The sequence below is a fragment of the Dermacentor andersoni genome, chromosome 6, assembly GCF_023375885.2.
Source record: "Dermacentor andersoni chromosome 6, qqDerAnde1_hic_scaffold, whole genome shotgun sequence".
In the NCBI taxonomy this organism is placed as follows: domain Eukaryota; kingdom Metazoa; phylum Arthropoda; class Arachnida; order Ixodida; family Ixodidae; genus Dermacentor; species Dermacentor andersoni.
In genome coordinates, this window is record NC_092819.1 from 30,184,450 (window position 1) to 30,204,517 (window position 20,068).

Sequence of the window (20,068 nt, forward strand, 5' to 3'; positions counted from 1 at the left end):
CCCTGTGTTACAGCTGCAGCTGAGAAAAGGAAAAGTGCGATTGCAGACAGTTGTGAGGAGGGGGTATTTTAGTTGAAGCCTACAAGTTTATTTTTACTGAAATTGAGAAAAAAATGAATGTTTCTAAAAAAAATTGAAGCATCAAATTTGCAACCCTAACATTGCAGCACAAAACACTATCTCAATTCTGTTAACATAATTTGTTGGAGCATCTAAATCATATTAGAAAGATTCCACATAACTGCAAAAAAATGTCATTTGTGAATGAGATGTTTGCAAAACTCCCATTAACGAAGTACATATTTTGTGTAAACTGTAGGATGTCTGCTGCTTGCATGTTTAAGGTTGCAAACGTAATGATCCAGTTATTGCTTATTTTGGAATTTTTCTCAGTATTGTTAGTAATCTGGTGTAAACATTCACAATAATTCTTAAAAGTTTTTTAACCCCATGCAGCCCATTGTACCGTTTCTGCTTTGTTGAGGTTGACACCTCCAAATACTAGTTTTAGCACAGGAAACTTAATCCAAAGTTTACAGTAGTGTTATGATAGGCTGTAGTGAGTTTCAGGTTGTAAATAGTGGAGCAGGCCAACACAGTTAATGAATTATTATGCTAGTAGTATTTTACTAAGGTATTTTTCTTGTTTTCTCAGCACAAATGTACTCTCCATGACCAGGAGTAAACGTGAACAAGTTGTTCCAATTTTCTTTGGACTGTTTGAATTTGAACTCAACACATCTTCTTTCTTTTTTTTTTAAATAATTTGAATGTATTAATTAGCCAAAATTCTATACTAGTGAAGGTAACGTTACCACTAAACTTAACACATTTCTTCTTCTTTTTTCAAATAGTTCGAATGTTTTAATTAGCCAAAATTCTATATTAGCGAAGCTAAAGTTACCACTAGTGACAGTAACTGAACTTGCCATGCCACTGGGCTGATTGCAAACCTTGCAGCAGGCCAGTGACCGAGCGAGCACTGCCAACACCTCCAGGCCGGCCGCAGTCGCTGCCTAACCCACTCCCTAACCCGGCAACAACTGCCTGGGATGGTGGCAGCAACAACAACAATGGTGCTGCCGCTGCAACGGACGGGCATGTCTCCACGACTCTCGTGCGTCCTCACCGAAGGAACAAGGCTCACGCCCCGCCGCCACCGACCACACCTTCGTCGTCTGCTGCCCCCGGTGTTGCTGTGCCATCTGTCAGCAAGGGGACAGACACTCCGAGCGAGAGTTCAGAGTCCGATCCCCTGTACTCGGTGGCAAACGTGCGTGCGCCCAGTTCTTCGGAGGACACCGCGCCACCTGTCCCTGAAAAGCGCTTTGATGTCGTCGATGCAACGGAGGAAAGTGCACCTCCACCAGTGTCGGAAGAAATGGCTGCTTCATTCCGTAAGTGGTGGCTGTTCTTCAGTGCAAGTGACTTAGTGATAGGATTGTCAAATTTAGTGAGTGTTAGTCACTTTAACTACTACATTGCTTTTTTCAAGTCTTAGTGACTATTTTAGTGACCTTTTCAGTGATGTAAGTAGCCAGTAAATTACTCTGGCAAAGTTCCCAAAAGCTCATTGGCTGAGCTCAATACATTGTCCCTATTTTATCCCAATATGCACCTTCATTGGCCGCTGCTTGTAAGGACGTGCCGAAGAGCTTACTACAGTAGTTAGCCATCCAGGTGTGCCAAGCTGCTTTTCAAGGCAAAGCGCACTCTTGAGCTCTGGCACACTTTAGAAAATCAAGGGTTGCTTTTCCTTTTCATATCTAGACTGTTGACTCACCACTGCAGAAGGTAATTTAAAGCTATCATTAAAAAATAATAATAAGGAAGGCACCTAGGAACAATGAAAACATAAAAAGAAAAGGCAAGTCATTATCATCACTTAGCAACTTTTTTCTAAATATAATGTGTTTGAGGCCACAACCTGGCGACTTTGTATAGAAAATGTTACCAACACTGCTGCTCTTCCTCTTCTATCAGTACACTGCACCTCTACAGCCTTGCTCAAGTTTTGTGAAATATCCTGTACATCTGTAATGCTTCTAAGAAAATTGAATTTTCTTGCGATGCATCCTGTTTGTTACAATTTGCAGCGAATATCATTCATTGTTGTACTCAGCACTGAACCTATCCACTTTCTCTCTCTGACTTCTTGGCCGTCACACTTTGCTCCGCTGAAGCGTGTTAAACCTCCTAAGAGGCCTTGCGACTCATGAGGGCTCCACAAATGCAAATCTGCTCTTTGTATCAGTAGGTTGCTTAGAGAAATGGTTGCTATATCTTCGCATGATGTTGGTGAGTTGGGTCTCTAATTTGAAGTTTAATTGAAGTGTGATAACTACAGCTGACAAATCATTTTAAGCAGCTTTGACTGTTTGGTGCAGCAGCGTAAAGATATCTTTGGAAGCAGAGTCATACATACAGAGCAGTGGTGCCGTTTGTGTCCTATGTTTACATAACTTTCCTGATTATGAAGGCTCTGTTCTCAGTATAAGAAATGCTTGGACGTTTTCTAACAGTATTTTGTCACTGCAGCATGCCCTAATGATTGTCTTTTGTCTCCTTTAAAGCTCATGACCAATGACCACTTTCGCACTAGAGACTGTAATCTCGGCCAATAGCTTTCAAGGGTGCTTTCTTTGTTGTGTGACTTGAGATCTGTCACAACACCTCACTGAAGCGTCAGGTGTTGTGCCACTAGCTTAACCAATAAGTGTTGCTGAAGAGATACGTAAAAGTGATTGACCAAAAATAATGCACCTGATTTGCATACCAACTGCCTTGAGCTGACAAGAACTGGTACACTTAGCGTGATGAGGCATTTGGCCTGTTCAGAGCTTATGATATCGTGTTAGGTGCTTGGCCTTTTTAATCCAAAGCTACTCAGTTGTGGAAGCTTTGGGGTAAAAGTTCCATACCTGTTCGTAAATTAAACATTGTGACTTATGATTAGCAGCAATATTCTTGACATACAACAAAAAGAAAAGAAAACAAAAGCTAGAACCCTTATGCCAGCACACCATTAACTTTTTGATACAATGAACCTTGTTGTAGTCATAATGATTTGCAAGAAATAGTGAACATGAAAAAATATCAGAACCAGTCTAGAAAATCTGGCTGTTTAATTTCTCTGATTATATAATTTGTTGACGACACTGCAGATAAACACGGTTCTCCCTGATATTTCGCAAACACCCATCCGTCACATCATTCTGAGGTTATGTCTGTGTGTGGTGATTTTAGAGCCTGCTGCTTAAAGGGACACTAAAGCGAAACAATAAATCAGTTTAGACTAATGAATCATTGTTTGAGAACCCTGCAGGCAGTCATTTAAAAACATAGTTTGATTATTAGATGAGAAAATGAAGGTCCAAGTATCGGTATTTGAATTTCGCACCAAAACCCCAGCGCCGTTACATCAGCGTGACGTCAGGGATTCCAAAGTATGTTTTCGCATTTGGGCCATGTTGGCTGAATAAAGGTTCGCGAAACTTGCCATGTTTAATATTTGGTTCCTTTAGAACACAATGTAGTCAATCTGTCCCGCTGTATGTAATTAGTAGGCCCTAGAAGATGCCATCAAAATCCAAGACTTCACAGCCCCCAGGTGCGGGAACTTAAGTAGGCGTCGCCACCCATATTTCGTTCTTGCTGTTTTTCTGGCTCACCAAACGTCTTATTGTTGTAAGAGTGGTGTTTTTGGTGTTGTAGAACGGTAATTTACTGATGCAGAAGAAATCATTTTTCACTCTAGTGTCCCTTTAAGTCTCGGGTATCATAAAAAATTGTCTTGAAATAATTTGGGGCCATACTTCGTTTTAGTTGTAGATTAAAAAGCTTCAAGAAGCACATGCTGTTTCCAATGCCTTGAGTTGTTGGAAATTCATGGAGAAAACTTTTTATGTGTTGCCAAAAGATGTATTGCAAATTTTTCTTTATTTTTGCCGGTCTTTTGTATTTTGTAATTCAGATGCCAGAGATACAAATTTTTCAATTCAGTGATCAGTTTTTGACCATAAAGAATTAAACGGCATTACGAAAGTTCTTCTGTAAACCTGCACACCTTGCTCAGCAGATCTGGCTTGTTTAGGGCAAGTCAGTGCACCAGTTACACCTGTGCCCGGAACATCGACTCACGCTGCCGACATCGCATTTCCTGTGCCAGCTACATCTGACTTGCCTGGCAGCTCTGCACAACCTGCAGGTAAGCATAGAAATTTCGACCATACTATGTATAAAAAAAAAAAAAAAGGAAGCCTTTGTTAGTCTGAAATATTACGAGTTCAACACATTCTTGACTGGTTTGATGTTCCAGATAAACCGTATCACTCGTAAGTAATTTTTAAATCTTGCACGTAGTTGTTTGGTCCTGGCTTTAATGCATGCTGAGGCTTCCCTTCTCTGCCCACTGTTGATCATTGGGAAGTAATTCGAGCTGCTTAACTTCCGCAAAAGACCAGTAAACTAATACTGAGCATGCTATAGAATTGGTGTTTTTGGAATGTGATACAACAGAAATAAATGCCATCTCAATTCTTCCAGAACAAAGGTTTTGTTTGCTGACAACCTTAGCTAGTGGTAGTTTAACCCTTTAATGGTGGTAAAAGGTTCCAAAAATGACTTTTTCTGGATGCAAAAGCTTGTCAAAAAAATGAAGTGTATTATGAAAAAATAATATATCACATTATAACAAAGTTGGGTTTCACTGCACACAAATAGGCATCACTGTACATTCTGGCTGCATGTTTATAACTTCTCTTCAACAGGGTCCTTGCACTATCTCGTGTTGTTTACAACAAGCACAGAGCAACAGATGAGCTCGAATTGCTGCATAAGAAAATGAAACAATGCTGGACGAGTTGGGCTCATCATTTTTGCAGCGCTTGACGAGCTCATCTCCTGCTCTGTACAGAAGGTACAGTGAAACCTCGTTAAACTGTAGTTGACCGGAGCTCGGAAAAAGTATGTACTAAACGGTAGTACTGTTTAACCGAAATAGCACGAGATCGCGCCCACTTACCTGTCAAAAACTGAACGCGGAACTCGGAAAGAGTGCGATGAAAGGGGAAATGAACACGCATTTTATTCACTTCGTGCGACAGAAGTGTTATTTTCGTTTGATGCCGCCGCGGCCTAGCAGCGACGACAGCGGCCTCAAACTTACTAAAGCTGCGTGCCAGCTTTTCAGTCAGCCTCATCTTCTCGGCAAACACTCGCATGGCAGATTCCTTGTTGGCGGTACAACACGTGCACGTGCGCAATAGCGCTGTAGAAGTCGCGGGGCGGCTTTTTCATTGTGGGGTGCTGTTTTCGTCGCAACTATTGCATTCATGAGGCTGACGTAACGCGCAGCTTCTGCCACTGTTGGGCATGAATCACCCGTGCTGTCGCTTTCCGTGTCGTCCTCATCACTGTCTCTAGTCAACACTTCGGCAACAACAGAGGCGCGCGTCAATGGCAAAAAGTCGAACCTCATAGCCAACATCTCTCCACGGTCATAGCAGCGCTGCCGAGCAACTTCTTCGCGTTCCAAATGCCACACACCGTAGTCAACAGCAGATCCCTGTCGCATGCCAGCGCTGATTTCTTCATGTCACGTTCGATAGCACGAACTATTCCTAATTTTTCTTCTATGCTGAGCATCCAGCGTGTTTTTTATCCGAGTTTCGGCATGACGAGAGTCCTTGTTTGCACGACACCACAATGCTTTCTGGGCACGGCGCCGAAATGATGTTGATGTTGATGTGGCTTCACGCTCAAACGCACAGGGTGCTTGGAGGCCGTTGTTCCGACCTCTGAGGCTTGATGTTCTGCCGGGCCGCCCGATGGACACAAAGCACCGTCATGTTTGCGCGACGAAAAGTGGAAACACTACGTGTTAACCGACACGTACGCAATAAGCTGGTACAGTTTATGCGGATACTAAACACGTTATGTTCAGTGGCCACTGAGTCAGGGATTTGACTTTACTACTTTTAAAACGAAACTACTGTTTAAGCAGGTACGGTTTAACGAGGTTTTACTGTATTAACACGTACGTTATTTACTTGTGTAAAGCCTGCTCTCATGTAAAGCCCCCTCCTGTCTTCATGGTCAGCCACCAGTGGTTGCATTAATCTGCACAGCGCAGTTTGACCGCACTTCGAGGCTTCGGTGAGTAGCCATAAGCCTGCCTCGTGTAAGGCTAGTGTAAAAAGAAAAGAAGGAAAAATAAAATGTGGACCTTAGACAACTATACACAGTGCCACTCTGGTTGGAAATAGATCTTTTGATCACTTGTTACTAAACTGTATGACCTGCGCAGTGCCTGATATTTGTAAGTAGCCCATCTCTCAAGTAGACATCAGGATTTTATAATGGCCGGTGTAATGTAGCAATTTCTCCCACTTGTTTCTATGGCAGGCCTATCGTCCGCAGTTCACAGTCAGCTGATGGCGTTGATAACGCGGGCAGAGCACTGCTCTGATCACTCGCAAAGCTTTAGAAGGAATGGCATTGGTATAAAAGTGTAACATTATCCCAGTCAAAGGTTTAACCTCGGTCTTTACATGAGATCAATGACGTCTGTGTGTGAGATAGAGATGCAGAGGCTGCTCTAGAAAGCCATGCACTTTGTCTGTAGCGAGATGATTGCTTTTAAGAGAGCTGTATTCTGTGTTGTGTTAACTGATAGCTTTTCTTTTTTTTTTTTTTCACGTGCAGAGTTATAAAGCTGCTTTAATTTCCTCAACTGCAGGGAAATCGGACCTGTCGTACACTGTGATCTCTGTCCGTGAACCACTGGCAAAAGTTCGAGAGGAGACAATGAGGCAGAAACCAGCACAGGTTTGTATCACTGCCATTCTCTAAAATTTGATGCAGTTGGCTTCCACTAATTCAACCTTGACAGTATGGTCAGGATTTATGTAATCTACTGGGTTATATTGAAGCAAGAGACAGAAAAAAAAAATGTCCATACACATAGTGCTTTATTTGGCAGTACTTACCTGAAACTAACCTGCACCCAGTTTTTATGGGTTCGAAGTAGAAAGCAATGTGTGTCCATACCTTAAGGCTTAAGCACACTGTGCACCCAATTTTATAACAAGAAAAATGTAGCATGCCTTCAGTTCTGGCCGTTGGAAACAAACAGTGAGAGTAGAGATTTATTTACACATCACTCTTTGTTGCTGTAAGTCGCAACATGTCTTTTCTGTGCGTTCTGCTGCATTTTGATGTTTTGCATTCCTTTAGTGACTCCTACTGTCGAGAACAGGATGGTGGCCCCAGCCTGGTACAAACTTCGTTAATTTGTCCTGATATGTACTCAACACTGTGAAAGACAGAAGCATGTGATGCAGCTTTTCATTGTAGCTTGGCACGTAAAATAACTTCATTTAAATGGGCTTTCATAATGAAAGTGGCTTCATTATCGATGCGAACCCATGCAAAAAGTTGTCCTGTTGCCACCTTAAGATGGTAATGGCAATGATGCTGGCCTACAGTAGGCCATTGCCAAGGTCACGAACATGGTCTTGATTTCTTATTTGATTGTAACTTGCAGGCAATTTTCAAAACTGTTTTCTTGCAAGAAGTGTGTGCGTTACGATTGGGTAAATGTAAATTATTCATTGTGAGCAGCTGTGTTTTAAGACTGCTGTGGGCAGGCTAAAAATTGCCATTTGTAGTTGGACGTTGCATGTCTTTAATGCATCACGATCCCCTAGGATTACCATGGCTGGTAGCAGTGGGGTCAGGCGTACTCATGTTTACCAATCAAGCTTGAATTATCTGGCAAGGGCCAATTTCATGATAGAAATTGCAAAACGTAACATAGCTCGTTAGGGCAGCCAAAAATGTAGCTTGTGCAGTGTACTTGCGTTAATTTAACTCTGGTTCATTCAATCCCTAACCGAAGGTCGTGGCCAGTGCCCTCACAGTTGTATGGCATCACGAGTTTTTCACCACGCAACCTTATGCATGGCGGGACATCTGAGCCCACATACAAGGATGTGTTCACCTATTAGAAACATGTTATTGACATGGCACACAGAGACATATTATGCGGCATATCGGTCTTTCTAGTATTTCCAGTCATCGACTAAGCACAGGCAAAATTCAAATACTGGCATCTCACAGCTTGTCCTCTAACACTGTGTGTACGTGTTTGTCCACTATACATACATGTTTGTGCAGCGAGCTTTCGGAGCTCCAGCAAATACACAGGTATTGTGTAAGAACTCGGGTAGTTCTTTTATCACGCAACCCTATATGCAGCACAATATCCAAGCCGCGTCCAAAGGGGACTTCATATTGTAACACTGTGCTTGCAATGAACCAGGTTCCAGCGGTTCCAGCTCTGTGGTTACATGCCACTGACAACGAGTGTGGTTGCAACTGAAGCTGAAATAGAGGCTTCCCAAGCTTGTCGTGTACAGCAGCAAGCATGCCAGTTTCTTTTGCGTGCAGATACAAATTCTGATACAAATATTCAAATTTTGGCCCAAAATTATGGAAAAAGAAGTGCTGTCCTTGGACAAGAATATACTGTAAATAGCACCAAATACATATTAGGTGGCTATTGCGCTCTGACCACATGGCCTGGCTGACGCTAGCCAGTGCAACTGTAATCTACAATACACATACAGATTAGACGGTATATTTTGTTCAGGTCTTGCATAAGCCCAGATGAACATTCCACTAGAGGTGAGATCAAGTGACCAGGAAGGTCACTTGATCTCACTCAAATCACTGGCTGCAGCCTGCACTGTTGAGGACTCATTTATGATGGGTATGTACTCCAAGATGGATAACATGGTGGGGCTCTCTATTCTGCAAGATTTTCAGTTAACATCGAAGTCGCCCATAGGCTTAATGTCTCCTCTAAAATAATTTTTATTATTAAGAAAGAACTTCCTATTAAATTTCTCATGTAATATGATGAAGGATACCCACTTTTGAAGAATTTCTTGCATGCTCCATGCATGATGCAAGTTGGCTGTTCTTTGTGCGTGGAAATGACTTGCCGACTTACAATGCAAAAGAAATAAAAACGAAGTTTGATGATCTAAAAATCAAGTTTTCATTCTAGATAACTTGGGGTGAAGGGAGTAGAGATCACTTTCACATGCCGTGTTATATGATATTGTATCATGCTCAGTCATAATGTTAGCTTTAGGCACATATTTTCACAAATGTGTGCTTTAGCAGCTTATGTTCAGCTTTCAATGTCTTTGCTGCCTCTGTGTGCATGAAGTTTCTGACAGAAAGCAGTGCTTTCTTTGTCGCATTATGAGATGCTGACATCGCCTGCGCACATAACACTAAGCCACGGTTCTGCTCACAACATACAGGCTGCAGCTGCAACCCAGGAGGCATACTACACAGAGGTTCCTGAGGAAGAGCAGATGTATGCAGAGATTGAATCGGGTCACAACTCTGCTGGCTCGTCGGTTACATATGCTCGCATCGAGCCAAGGACAACCGAGCCACACCCACCGGCGCCACCAACTGTTGAGAGCCTCAAGTCAGTCGCCCAGGCTCATTCCAGACAAGGTTAGTGTGAAATTTCTGCCATATGGCCTTATTGAGATTATCTTATCCTAATCATTATCTAAAGAAACACTTTATCAGCTTGTACTGATAGGGTATTCTTTAAAAATTCAATTTGAAATAATTTCGTAATAAGAGGGGTTGATTACTAGAAAAAAAAAAATTACTGCTTAACTTTCATGTTTTGAATTTCACGCCAAGCCCCTGCTCCAGCGCCAGTCCGACTTCACAATTTTCGCAATGTTTTCTCATCTTTAGGCCATAGTGCCACACTAGAAATTCTCGCCACTTGTCAAGTTAAGTCTTTCGCTCTTCTGTAAAGCTGCAGCACAGTCCATCTTGTAGTTAAAGAAAGTTCACTAAAACCTGGCAAGCTCCATCAAAATTCATGACATCATGGAGGACTGGTATGGGAGCTTCAAGGCCTTCCATCAAAACTTAAGCTGCATCAAAACTTATTTTTCTCTTTGGTTTCCCTTTAAGTCAGCTTTTGGACAATATGTTGCTTTTTACAGGATGGAAAATGTTGTTACCACGAGTGCATGCATCACGCGTGTGATAAGAGCTTAATCCTCTATTAGAATGATGAGCAACGCTGCTGTTGCTAGTCATGCAAAAGTGGAGTGCATAAAAGGGAACCTAACACTTCTGCAAATCTCCATTTCTGCGAAGAGAAACATGCAGTTGTTGTCATGCATAGGGTTTTTTATGCCACAGCATGTTAATGATGAACTCTCAGTGCAACAAACCATGCACAGCTTGTGTGCAGAAGCACATGGTTTGCTTTTATTTGCTGCTAATTTCAATGTAGAGGGAACTGGCGATACAGTTGACGTTCATTGCTATGAACCGTAATAATCCATAAAAAAAAGGTCTTTTATATCCGAAGTCTGGAGTCTGTTCTATAAAAATTTACAGGGCTGCAGTAGGTTGTAAAATGGCAGAACTTTGTATATACCACTTTTCATTCGAATTGCAAAAACCACGAAAACATTAAAAAAGAAAACATAGCTTTAGTATTAGCGAGTTTACGTGGCGATTCTATAACTATGCGACATGGGGCCTTGCTGTCCACCATTTTCCGGGCGCTGGTCGCTTAAATATTGTAGAGTCCCCCACTAGAGCATACATTGAAGCCCATTTATAACGATCCCAGATATAACGATCTATCGGTTATAGTGACCACATTTCGTGGCATTTAGGATTTTCTGGTCCTGCCTGTTGAGACCGTGTCCTGATCTGACAAACCTTTTCAAAAGTGCCGGACTGTTGTGGCGAACACTTCAAACTCACTCGCTGTAAAAGGAGGGCGCAAGCGAAGTTCCGAAGCACAGAAGCGCAACTGAACTGGATTCACAGCGGCACACCCACCTGCTCCAGCCCGACCGCAGCGAAGATTTAGCTGCTGAGATGAGCGAGCTGCCTGCGTGGATTTCAGAGGCTGGGGGGAAAATGACCAATTTCAACCATGCTACGGTAACCATGCTTTCAAGCCATATCTCCATCAAGCTTCAAGGCGAAGCAGTACAACGTACGGTGGCCGTGGCCTCCAATCTCCGAGGCCACAATGGCAGCACACTATACTCGCTGAAAACTTTCCAGAAGCGCGCAAGTGAGAGCGCTTCTGAAAACAGTCCCATTTTTCATCCACGTTAGTTTAAGCTAAGGAACAGACTACATACTGTGTATAATTGTGTATAAGCCGCCCCTGTGTATAGCCCGCACCCCTCACTTCTGGACGCAAAAATTTTAAGAAAAAAAAAATACAGAATGCGCCAAAAATCGCACCTAGTCCCATAAAGTGCTACAAAATGACACCAGTTAGTTTTTCGCACTCGCTGCATATCATTATCATCATCGTTGTGCATCGACCTAACAGATCGAGTGAAGGCTTGGCTGGCTGACTGCCAAACGGACTTGGCCATGATTCCTGGTGGCTTGACAAGCATGCTGCAACCACTCGATGTTTGCGCAAACTGGCCATTCAAGACTGAATTTCAGCAGTGCTACACTGAGTGGATCGTCGCGGGCAACCACGAAGTGACTCCGACAGGGCGACTGAAGCGAGCGTCTCTTCAGCAAGTGTGCGTTTGGATTCTTGACATGTGGTGTTCCGTGTCAGTGGACACCATCGCAATCAACATGCGCAGGAAATTATCACAGTTGTCCTTCTTCCATAGTCTTTACCATAGCAACATTGCATTCGTTCGAGCCCATATTCTTCCCGCTCCCCACAACTCGACCCACGGAGACCATGTTCATAAAGTAAAACCTATATTTGCCAGGACCAACGCTTATCAAAATTCACCTCTAGTTTTATCTATTGCCGAATGCAACTCGCTACCTTCAAACATTATCTTGCTTACGGAATCGTCGTCATTTTATGCAGCACTGCTAACCTTTTTAGAGTGTATCAACCTGTTCGAAACCACATTTGCTTGATTATTTACTTAAACAGTGTTTTCATGTGCTTGGCATTGTGTAAGATTCATTCTGTTTCATCTGATATGTATTTCTGTAGGTTATTTACCTAAATCATCATTCGATTGTATGTTTAAACTAATGTTCTGATAGGTACTGATTGACTACATCGCGTATCAGGTTTTCATGCCTTTTTCATGCTACCAAACAATGTAAACTCCATTTCTTTATCTTTCTTCCTTTTTTTCTATTTTGTTTTTCTGTTCGACATTTAGATCAATTTTAAAAAATTTTTCCTAATGTCTTCCTATGTTATTTGCATCATACACATTGCACTTACGCTCGAACTTTTTCGTCCCCCCCCCCTATATAATGCCCTAACTCAAATAAATAAATAAATAAATAAATAAATAAAAGAGCTTTAGAGTCACGGAGATATCAAACATCGTGGACTGCGCAGAGGACGACCAGCTTTGGGAGCGCGCCAATGAGGTGAGCTCGCCTGACAGTGGTGAAAGTGCCAATGAGCTGAGCTTGCCCGAGAGTGATTAGCTTGAAAGCGACAAGAAATAGTGAAATAAAAGTTTATGTCTGTCAACAGTTTTTTAATAGTCTGACACAGGAGTTGCAGTGGCACTACAGTGTGCTATTGTGTAGCTATATGCCTGATTCACGTACAACCCGCACCTGAGAAAATTTGATGAAAAAAAGTGCGGCTTATATAGGAGCATATATGGTAAACACCTTATTAGCAACAGCTCAATAAGACAAAACACGCCACTGAATGTAAAAGGTTACTTGTTTTGTGGCTTTTCCTTTCCGCTTCTAGGCAAACGCGAAACCGTCGCATGTGGAAGCTGCACTGATTCAGCATCTGTTCTGAGCAACCAAAGCACTGTTAAACACTGGCAGTCTACTTGACGCGGTAACACATTTGCATAAGCTCCGCCCCTTTAGCTTTCCCTTCATAGCCACAGAAAGTTGTCTCCAAGTGTAGTATAGAGTTCTCCGTGTGGCACCGCACGATCTTGGACTGTACTGCTGCGGCACTCTCGTTTTTGCGCAGTTCTTCATGCAGCACCGCACGCACTGCATTGCGTGTGGTGTTCGGACAATTTGAACCAGTTTGAACTGACGGATGCTAAGCGCTGCTGTTGATATTCACAAGGCATGAGTCAATGTGAATGTGGCACGATGAGCTGCTGCCAGGGAAGCAACAAGTTGAAGGTTACAGTTCGTCGACGTTTCGTTTACTTTGTTTGATAACATTTCATGAATCCATTCTACCTTTTCAACTTCACACTTTTTCGGCCAAAGCAACACACAAAAGAAGCATAGCTGCGTGGCTCTCAGCACGCTTGCGGCCGATGCGGCAGCCATAATGGCAAGACCTTTGCAAAATACAGGCATGCCGCAGTAGTTTCCACTTCAAGCCAACAAGGACACTTTGCCATCGTGTCCAGAGTCCACTCGTGTCCCACTCATAGCAAAATATATCGCAAGCTTTTGAAGAAATAATGACAGCGAATGCGATTCTAGTTTCGAAATGCCAGTTCATCGGAAAAGGTCAGGCACCGTTTTGAAAGGGCTGCGATGCCATATTTCATTCTTTAGATGAAGTTTCTTGGAAACCTGCGATTAGATGTGGAAAAGTGCTGGAAACAAAAATGAAGGTACTGAAAATCCTATTTTCGGACCAAAGTGATGCCAATCGTAACTGCCGGCACCAGCTACAGTGTCGTTTACATTTGAGTGTTTTGAATGACGACCACCATTTGCAGTACTATCGAGTTCATTATATAAATGGTTTGAACTGTATGAACACCTACACAATATTGGGAAGCCGTGGTGCGAATCAGCCAGCTCCTCAACATACCAGCCACCGCATGCATGTTTCCACCGGTGACACAAACATTGGCTACAGTTTGCTTTTCACACAAAATGGTGGTCGGTAGAATAAACTGATGCCTTAATTTTATCTGACAAGCGATGACCACTGTCAAACCTGTAGCATAAACAAGAGCTGCAACACGAGGCAAGTTCAGCTTGAAGCCTACGTCTGGCCGTCACTTAACTGCATGAGAGACAGCTCAGCCGTATCATCAACCGCGAGGATTGTGAGAAAGCTGCTGTGGCTGGTGCCTACTGTTCTCTATCACACGCACCTCGCACCTTTTATTTTTACGTGGGATTTATTGGCTTTAAAAAATCATACGATCACACTTTGGTGATTTACTGAATGTTGGTGTCGAAAGATAGTATTTTCTGGGAATGTATGAGCTGCTAAAACAGATGCGTGACTCTATTGCATCATTTTTCGGTGTCCTCGATCGCAGACATTGATGCCAAGAGATTGTATGTAAAGGAATCGTATGAATGATATTCTATTATATTGTTACGCGAACGAAGGATTAACAACTGGAGACTATTTACAAAGGATATTTCCAAAGGATAACGTAGCGCTGGCCAGTTGAGCGAACAGCTCGAGAGCCAGAGAGTGTTCGTCGTCTTCGTCACGGCGCCCACGTGCATTTTCCACAAGAAAGCCGCAATGTGCATGTATCATTATCCCCGGCAGCGCAAGCATCAGCCCGGTGCGTCCAAATATCAGTGATAACTGGAGAGTAATATGGTTTGAGGCGTGCGACATGCACAACGTCAGTGAAATTCGAGGCAGATGCGGCACTGGTACTGACTGGGGTGATTTCGTAGGTAACTGGAGTCACGGCACGCAGCACTCGATATGGGCCTGTGTACCAAGACAAGTTTTTCTGACAGGCCAACGTGACGAGTCGGGGACCACAGGAGTACCAGATATCCAGGCAAAAAGTGGACGTTTCTGTGCTGGCGATCGTACAAACGCCATTGCTTGCTTCTCTTGCGAGGTCAAGAGGCGAGTGCGGGCAATTTCGTGTGCTTGGGCTGGCCTGGTGATGGCACCAAGTGCATACTCGCTGGTCTCTGCTACGGTGAATGGAAGGGATGCGTCCTGTGGCAATGTGGGTTCTCGGCCGAACAACAGAAAAAACGGGGAATAACCGGCAGTGTCGTGACGCAAAGAATTATATGCAAAAGTGACATAGGGTAGGACAAGGTCCCAATCAGTATGGTCGGACGAGACATACTTTGCAAGCATGTCTGTTAGGGTACGATTCAGACGCTTTGCGAGACCATTAGTCTGTGGATGGTAAGACGTTGTCAGCTTGTGCTTGGTTGAGCAGAACTGCAGGATGTCGGCGATGACTTTAGAAAGAAATGTCTGACCACGGTCAATGAGCAGTTGGTGTGGAGTGCCATGCTGCAGAATCACGTCCTGTCAAAGAAAATCGGCGACATCTGTGGCGCAGCTTGTTGGAAGGGCTCTGGTAATGGCGTAGTGTGTGGCATAATCTGTCGCCACAGCGACCCACTTGTTGCCAGACATGGATATAGGGAAAGGGCCAAGTAAGGCCAAGCCAACGCGAAAGAACAGCTCCGAAGGAATGTCGAGTGGTTGAAGGCACCCGGCAGGGAGTGTCGATGGTGTTTTTCAGCGCTGGCATTTCTCACACGCCGCAACATATTTCCGGACGGAGCGGACAAGGCCTGGCCAAAAAAAACGTCGGCGAATCCGGTCGCAGGTGCGGGAGATGCCAAGGTGACCTGCTCTTGGTAAATCAATAACTTCTTGGAAAACAGCTGACCGGAGGTGCTTAGGAATGACGAGGAGTAGGGCAGGCCCGTCAGGGTGTACATTGTGGCGGTATAATACATAATCCCGGAGAACAAACAGGTGAAGGGACGAATCAGAAGGCGAAGATTCCAAGCCATCAATGATGGCGCGCAAGGTGGCATCACGGCGTTGCTCGTCGGCAACGTGTAGCAGCTGAGAAACATAGAAAACGGAAGCGTCGGCATTCGGGTCAGGGTCTGCAGGTGGTTCGTCCACTGGATTGTGTGATAAACAGTCTGCGTCTCGATGTAATCGGCCCGACTTGTATGCTACTGCATAGGAATATTCTTGCAGCCGCAGAGCGCAGCGACCAAGCCGGCCGGTAGGATCCTTGAGCGAGGAAAGCCAGCAGAGTGCGTGGTGGTCCGTGATGACAGAGAAGTGTGTGCCATACAAGTACGGGTGGAATTTGGAAACCACTCAGACGAGAGCCAGGCATTCACGATCTGATATCGAATAGTTGTGCTCCGCTGCTGTGAGGAGGTGGCTAGCGTAGGCGATAACACGATCTTGACCTTGTTGGCGCTGTGCTAAGACAGTTCCGATACCGTGACCACTGGCATCGGTACGCACCTCTGTAGGAGAGGACAGGTCAAAGTGGGCCAGTATAGGTGGCGTGCTGAGGATATTGGTGAGCTCGGCAAACGCGGCAGTTTGAACAGGGCCCCACGTAAACCGCATGTCCTTCTTCAGAAGATCAGTAAGCGGTCGGGCAATCGCTGCGAAGTCTTTAACAAAGCGTCGGAAGTAGGAGCAGAGTCCCACAAAACTTCAAACATCTTCGACAGACTGAGGTACAGTAAAAGACGTGACAGCATGAATTTTCGCCGGCTCTGGTTTAATGCCGGAAGTGTTGACAAGGTGGCCCAGCACTGTAATTTGACGACGACCGAAGTGACGCTTCGATGAATTTAGCTGCAGACCAGCCTCATGGAAGACATGAAGAACAGCTGATAAGTGTTCAAGGTGTGTCTCAAATGTAGCTGAAAATACGAGAATGTCGTCTAGTTAGCGGAGGCGTGTTGACCATTTGAACCCTTGAAGCAAAGAGTCCATCATAGGTTCGAATATTGCTAGAACGTTGCATAGACCGAATGGCATAGCTTTTAATTGATATAGACCATTAGGGGTCATGAACGTGGTCTTCTCTTGGTCCTTTTCAGCCACAGAAATTTGCCGTTAACCAGACCGAAGGTCTATTGATGAAAAGTATTTGACACCGTGGAGACAATTGAGGGCGTCGTCAATGCGAGTCAAGGGGTAGACATCTTTCTAGGTAATGCAGTATAGATGACGATAACCTACGCAGAAACGCCATGTGCCATCTTTTTAACAAGTACCACGGGCAACACCCAAGGGCTTGATGAAGGTTTAACAGTACCTTTGGCAAGCAACTTGTTCACTTCATCTTGAATAACCTTGCGCTCTGAAGCAGAAACTCGATTTGGCCGGCGATGAATAGGACCTGCATCACCAGTATTTATGTGATGCTTAACAATTGAAGTCTGGCCCAATTGACGATTGTCGAGGTCGAAGATGTCGTGGAAGGAAACCAAAAGGCGACACAGAGCTGCTGCTTGCTCAGGCAATAGGTCCGTAGCAATCATGAGATGAAATGTTGCGTTAGGGCAAATAGCATCCTGGGAACATGGTGAAGAATCTGAACAGACGTCTACTGAAAAAGTGGTAACGTGGTCATCTCCGATAGCGCGTAGCGTGGCAACCGATATGCCTTGGGGTAGAACTTCCTTTGTCAGGCCAAAATTGACGACGGGGAGACATGTCCGGTTATCGGCGACGGTGACGACGAAGTGGGGCACAGTGATATTGCGCATCAAAAGGACATCAGGAACAGCTGTGGCGACGTAATCTCCATCGGACACAGGAAAAGATTATAGCAAATTGATGAAAGTCAAGGCTTTAGGCAGCAGGCGGACGAAGGCGGTTGTACTAAAGTTGTTCAGCAGTTCGGCACGAGTATGCGTGAGTAGAGGAAGTTCGAGGCAAAGGGCAGAACAGTTGATCAAAGCTGAATGTGCCGTAAGAAAGTTGAGTCCGACGATTAGGTCATGGGGACAATTGGTCAGCACTGTAAAAAGAACAGGAACGTGGCAGTCGGGGATGCTGATACGGGAAGTACACATTCCAGTGACGTCAACAGTGCTACCATCGGCCATGCGTACGGCTCGAGTAGTAGAAGGCATGAAAACCTTCCTCAGTTGACAATGGAGGTTATAGCTCATTATGTGGACACCTGGGCTCCAGTATCAATGCTGTCAAAGGGACACCGTCGACATGAACATCAAGCAAGTTCTGGTTCGTTGGGAATGCCAGTGGAGGATTTTGACACAACAAAGATAATGCAGCACTACCCCCAGGAGCTGCATGGTCTAGTTTTCCTTCCGGGAGGGTCCGTAATTGGTCGGCGACGAATAGCGACGCAGCTGAGGTGACGGGCACCGACGGCGTTGAGGTGACGGCGTTGAGGTGACGGCGAGCGAGCAGGACAACTGTCATCGACGCATACGCCTGAGGTAGGAGGCATACGGCGAGGCGAGTAACGGCGTGGATAGACATATGGGGGGGGGGGCGAGGAGACAGGGAAAAGGAGCTCGAATACGGCGACATCCAGGAAGTGCGGCAGTGGCGAGCGAGGTGGCCAATGTGGAGGCAACGGAAGCAAATGGGCTTGTCTTCCGGAGTTCTCCACTCGGTAGGGTTGCGGTATCTGGGAGGGGAATACAGATTGCTCTGAGGCGGAGCTGTCAGCACCAGTCGGGCGTCAGGTCGGGAGATGGAGCAGGCAGGAGGAAAACAGAGGTTGACAAATTCTTGCCGCACTCCTGCCTGAACGAGAGAGATCGCTGGGGCTGATTGGTCAAACGTGGGGGTCAAATGGGCGTGGATGGAACGGCGCAGGACTTGTAGCCTCGAGCTCACAGCTCACAATATGTGTGACGTGCTCATTTAAGGGTGGTGAAGCGGTAAGGTTGGCACAAGACAACCTCACAGCCGTGTTAGGGAGCTGGGAGAACTGTGGAATGTCGCGGTGGCTTTTGGCGAGCTCAAAGCGGCGGCATTCCTTGACAATGACGTCAATGGTAGAGACATTGTTGAATACCAACAAGTTCAACGCGTCGTCCACGATCCCTTTGAGTACATGACCGACTTTGTCAACCTCGGCCATTTTGTCATCGACTTTCCGGCAAAGAGCGAGCACATCGTGTATGTACGAGACATACAATTCAGTAGAAGACTGAACTCGAGTAGCAAGCTCTTTTATAGCAGCCAGCTGCTGATTGGTGGGGCTTCCAAAGAGGTCGCTGAGCTTCTCCTTGAAAGCATTCCTGCTAGAGATCTCATCCTCGAGTGTGCGGAACCAGACACAAGGGATTCCGCCCAAGTAGAAAAGGACATTCGCTAGCATAATGGTAGGGTCCCAGCGGTTGTTTTGGCTAACACACTTAGACAGGTTAAGGCATTCCTCAACGTCGGCATTATCTTGGCCAGAGAAAATGCCAGGATCACGGGGGTTGGTAACCATAACGTACTTTGTTGGCGGGGTTGCAGGAGTAGAAGCAGACGAGATGTCGTCACCGGGAGCCATGGCGGAAAGCAGGACGGTGCAGCTGCTGCGGAGCTTTATGGCGAGGACGGGGAACGGCGCCCTCCACCAAAATGTTACACGAACAAAGGATTAACAACTGGAGACTATTTACAAAGTATATTTACAAAGGATAATGCAGTGCTGGCCAGTTGAGCCGACAGCTCGAAAGCCGGAGAGCGTTCGTCGTCTTCGTCGGGGCGCCCGCGTGCATCGTCCACAAGAAACACGCAATATGCATGTATCAATATTTTTATATGAAAACAGTAGGCTTCTGGCTGGGGGTTTCTCAAATTTTGGTTAAGGTGAAAAATATTGTTAATGTGAAGTTCATAGTAATGAGATGTCACTCTAATTTGTATGCAAACTTGGTGAAATTTTTTTGGCTCTTTCAAACACTTGTTCTTTGTTCACATTGCCAGCTCCCTTGCAAAGTTCGTGGCCTGTAGAAGAACTTCTATGCAATGCCACAGCATTAAAACCGATACCACTATAGCTGCTGAGGTGCTTAACGACATTATGTGGGAGCATGCACTAGATTTTGAATTTGTTATGGCCTTTTGGTGCACTGAGTAATTGCAATTGGCCGAGAGCCAGTGGGGCTATACTGGGCCAGGTTCAACTGAAGCAGGAAGGCCCACTAAGCTTCAAGAAAGACATTCCCTCACCATAACAGGAATTAGCCTCCCAGGTGCAGCATTCAGCCACTACCTCCCTTATGGCTCTTGATGAAGTAATTGGAAATCACTGAGAGAGGCCTTCGTCCTGCAGTGGACATAAACGTACGCTGCTGCTGC

General features: G+C 45.0%; 1 protein-coding gene across 2 annotated transcripts in view; it reads left to right on the forward strand.

The window, feature by feature from the left end:
* LOC126521464 (uncharacterized) overlaps window positions 1-20,068 on the forward strand; it is a 38,287-nt gene that overhangs the window by 5,296 nt on the left and 12,923 nt on the right. The window contains exons 5-8 of one of the 2 annotated variants that reach the window (XM_055066028.2): window positions 961-1,397; window positions 4,079-4,207; window positions 6,740-6,828; window positions 9,336-9,537. In XM_055066028.2, coding sequence (XP_054922003.2) covers window positions 961-1,397; window positions 4,079-4,207; window positions 6,740-6,828; window positions 9,336-9,537 — 857 coding nt within the window. The remainder of the gene's footprint in view (window positions 1-960; window positions 1,398-4,078; window positions 4,208-6,739; window positions 6,829-9,335; window positions 9,538-20,068) is intronic. The other variant, XM_050170168.3, reaches the window with a different exon arrangement.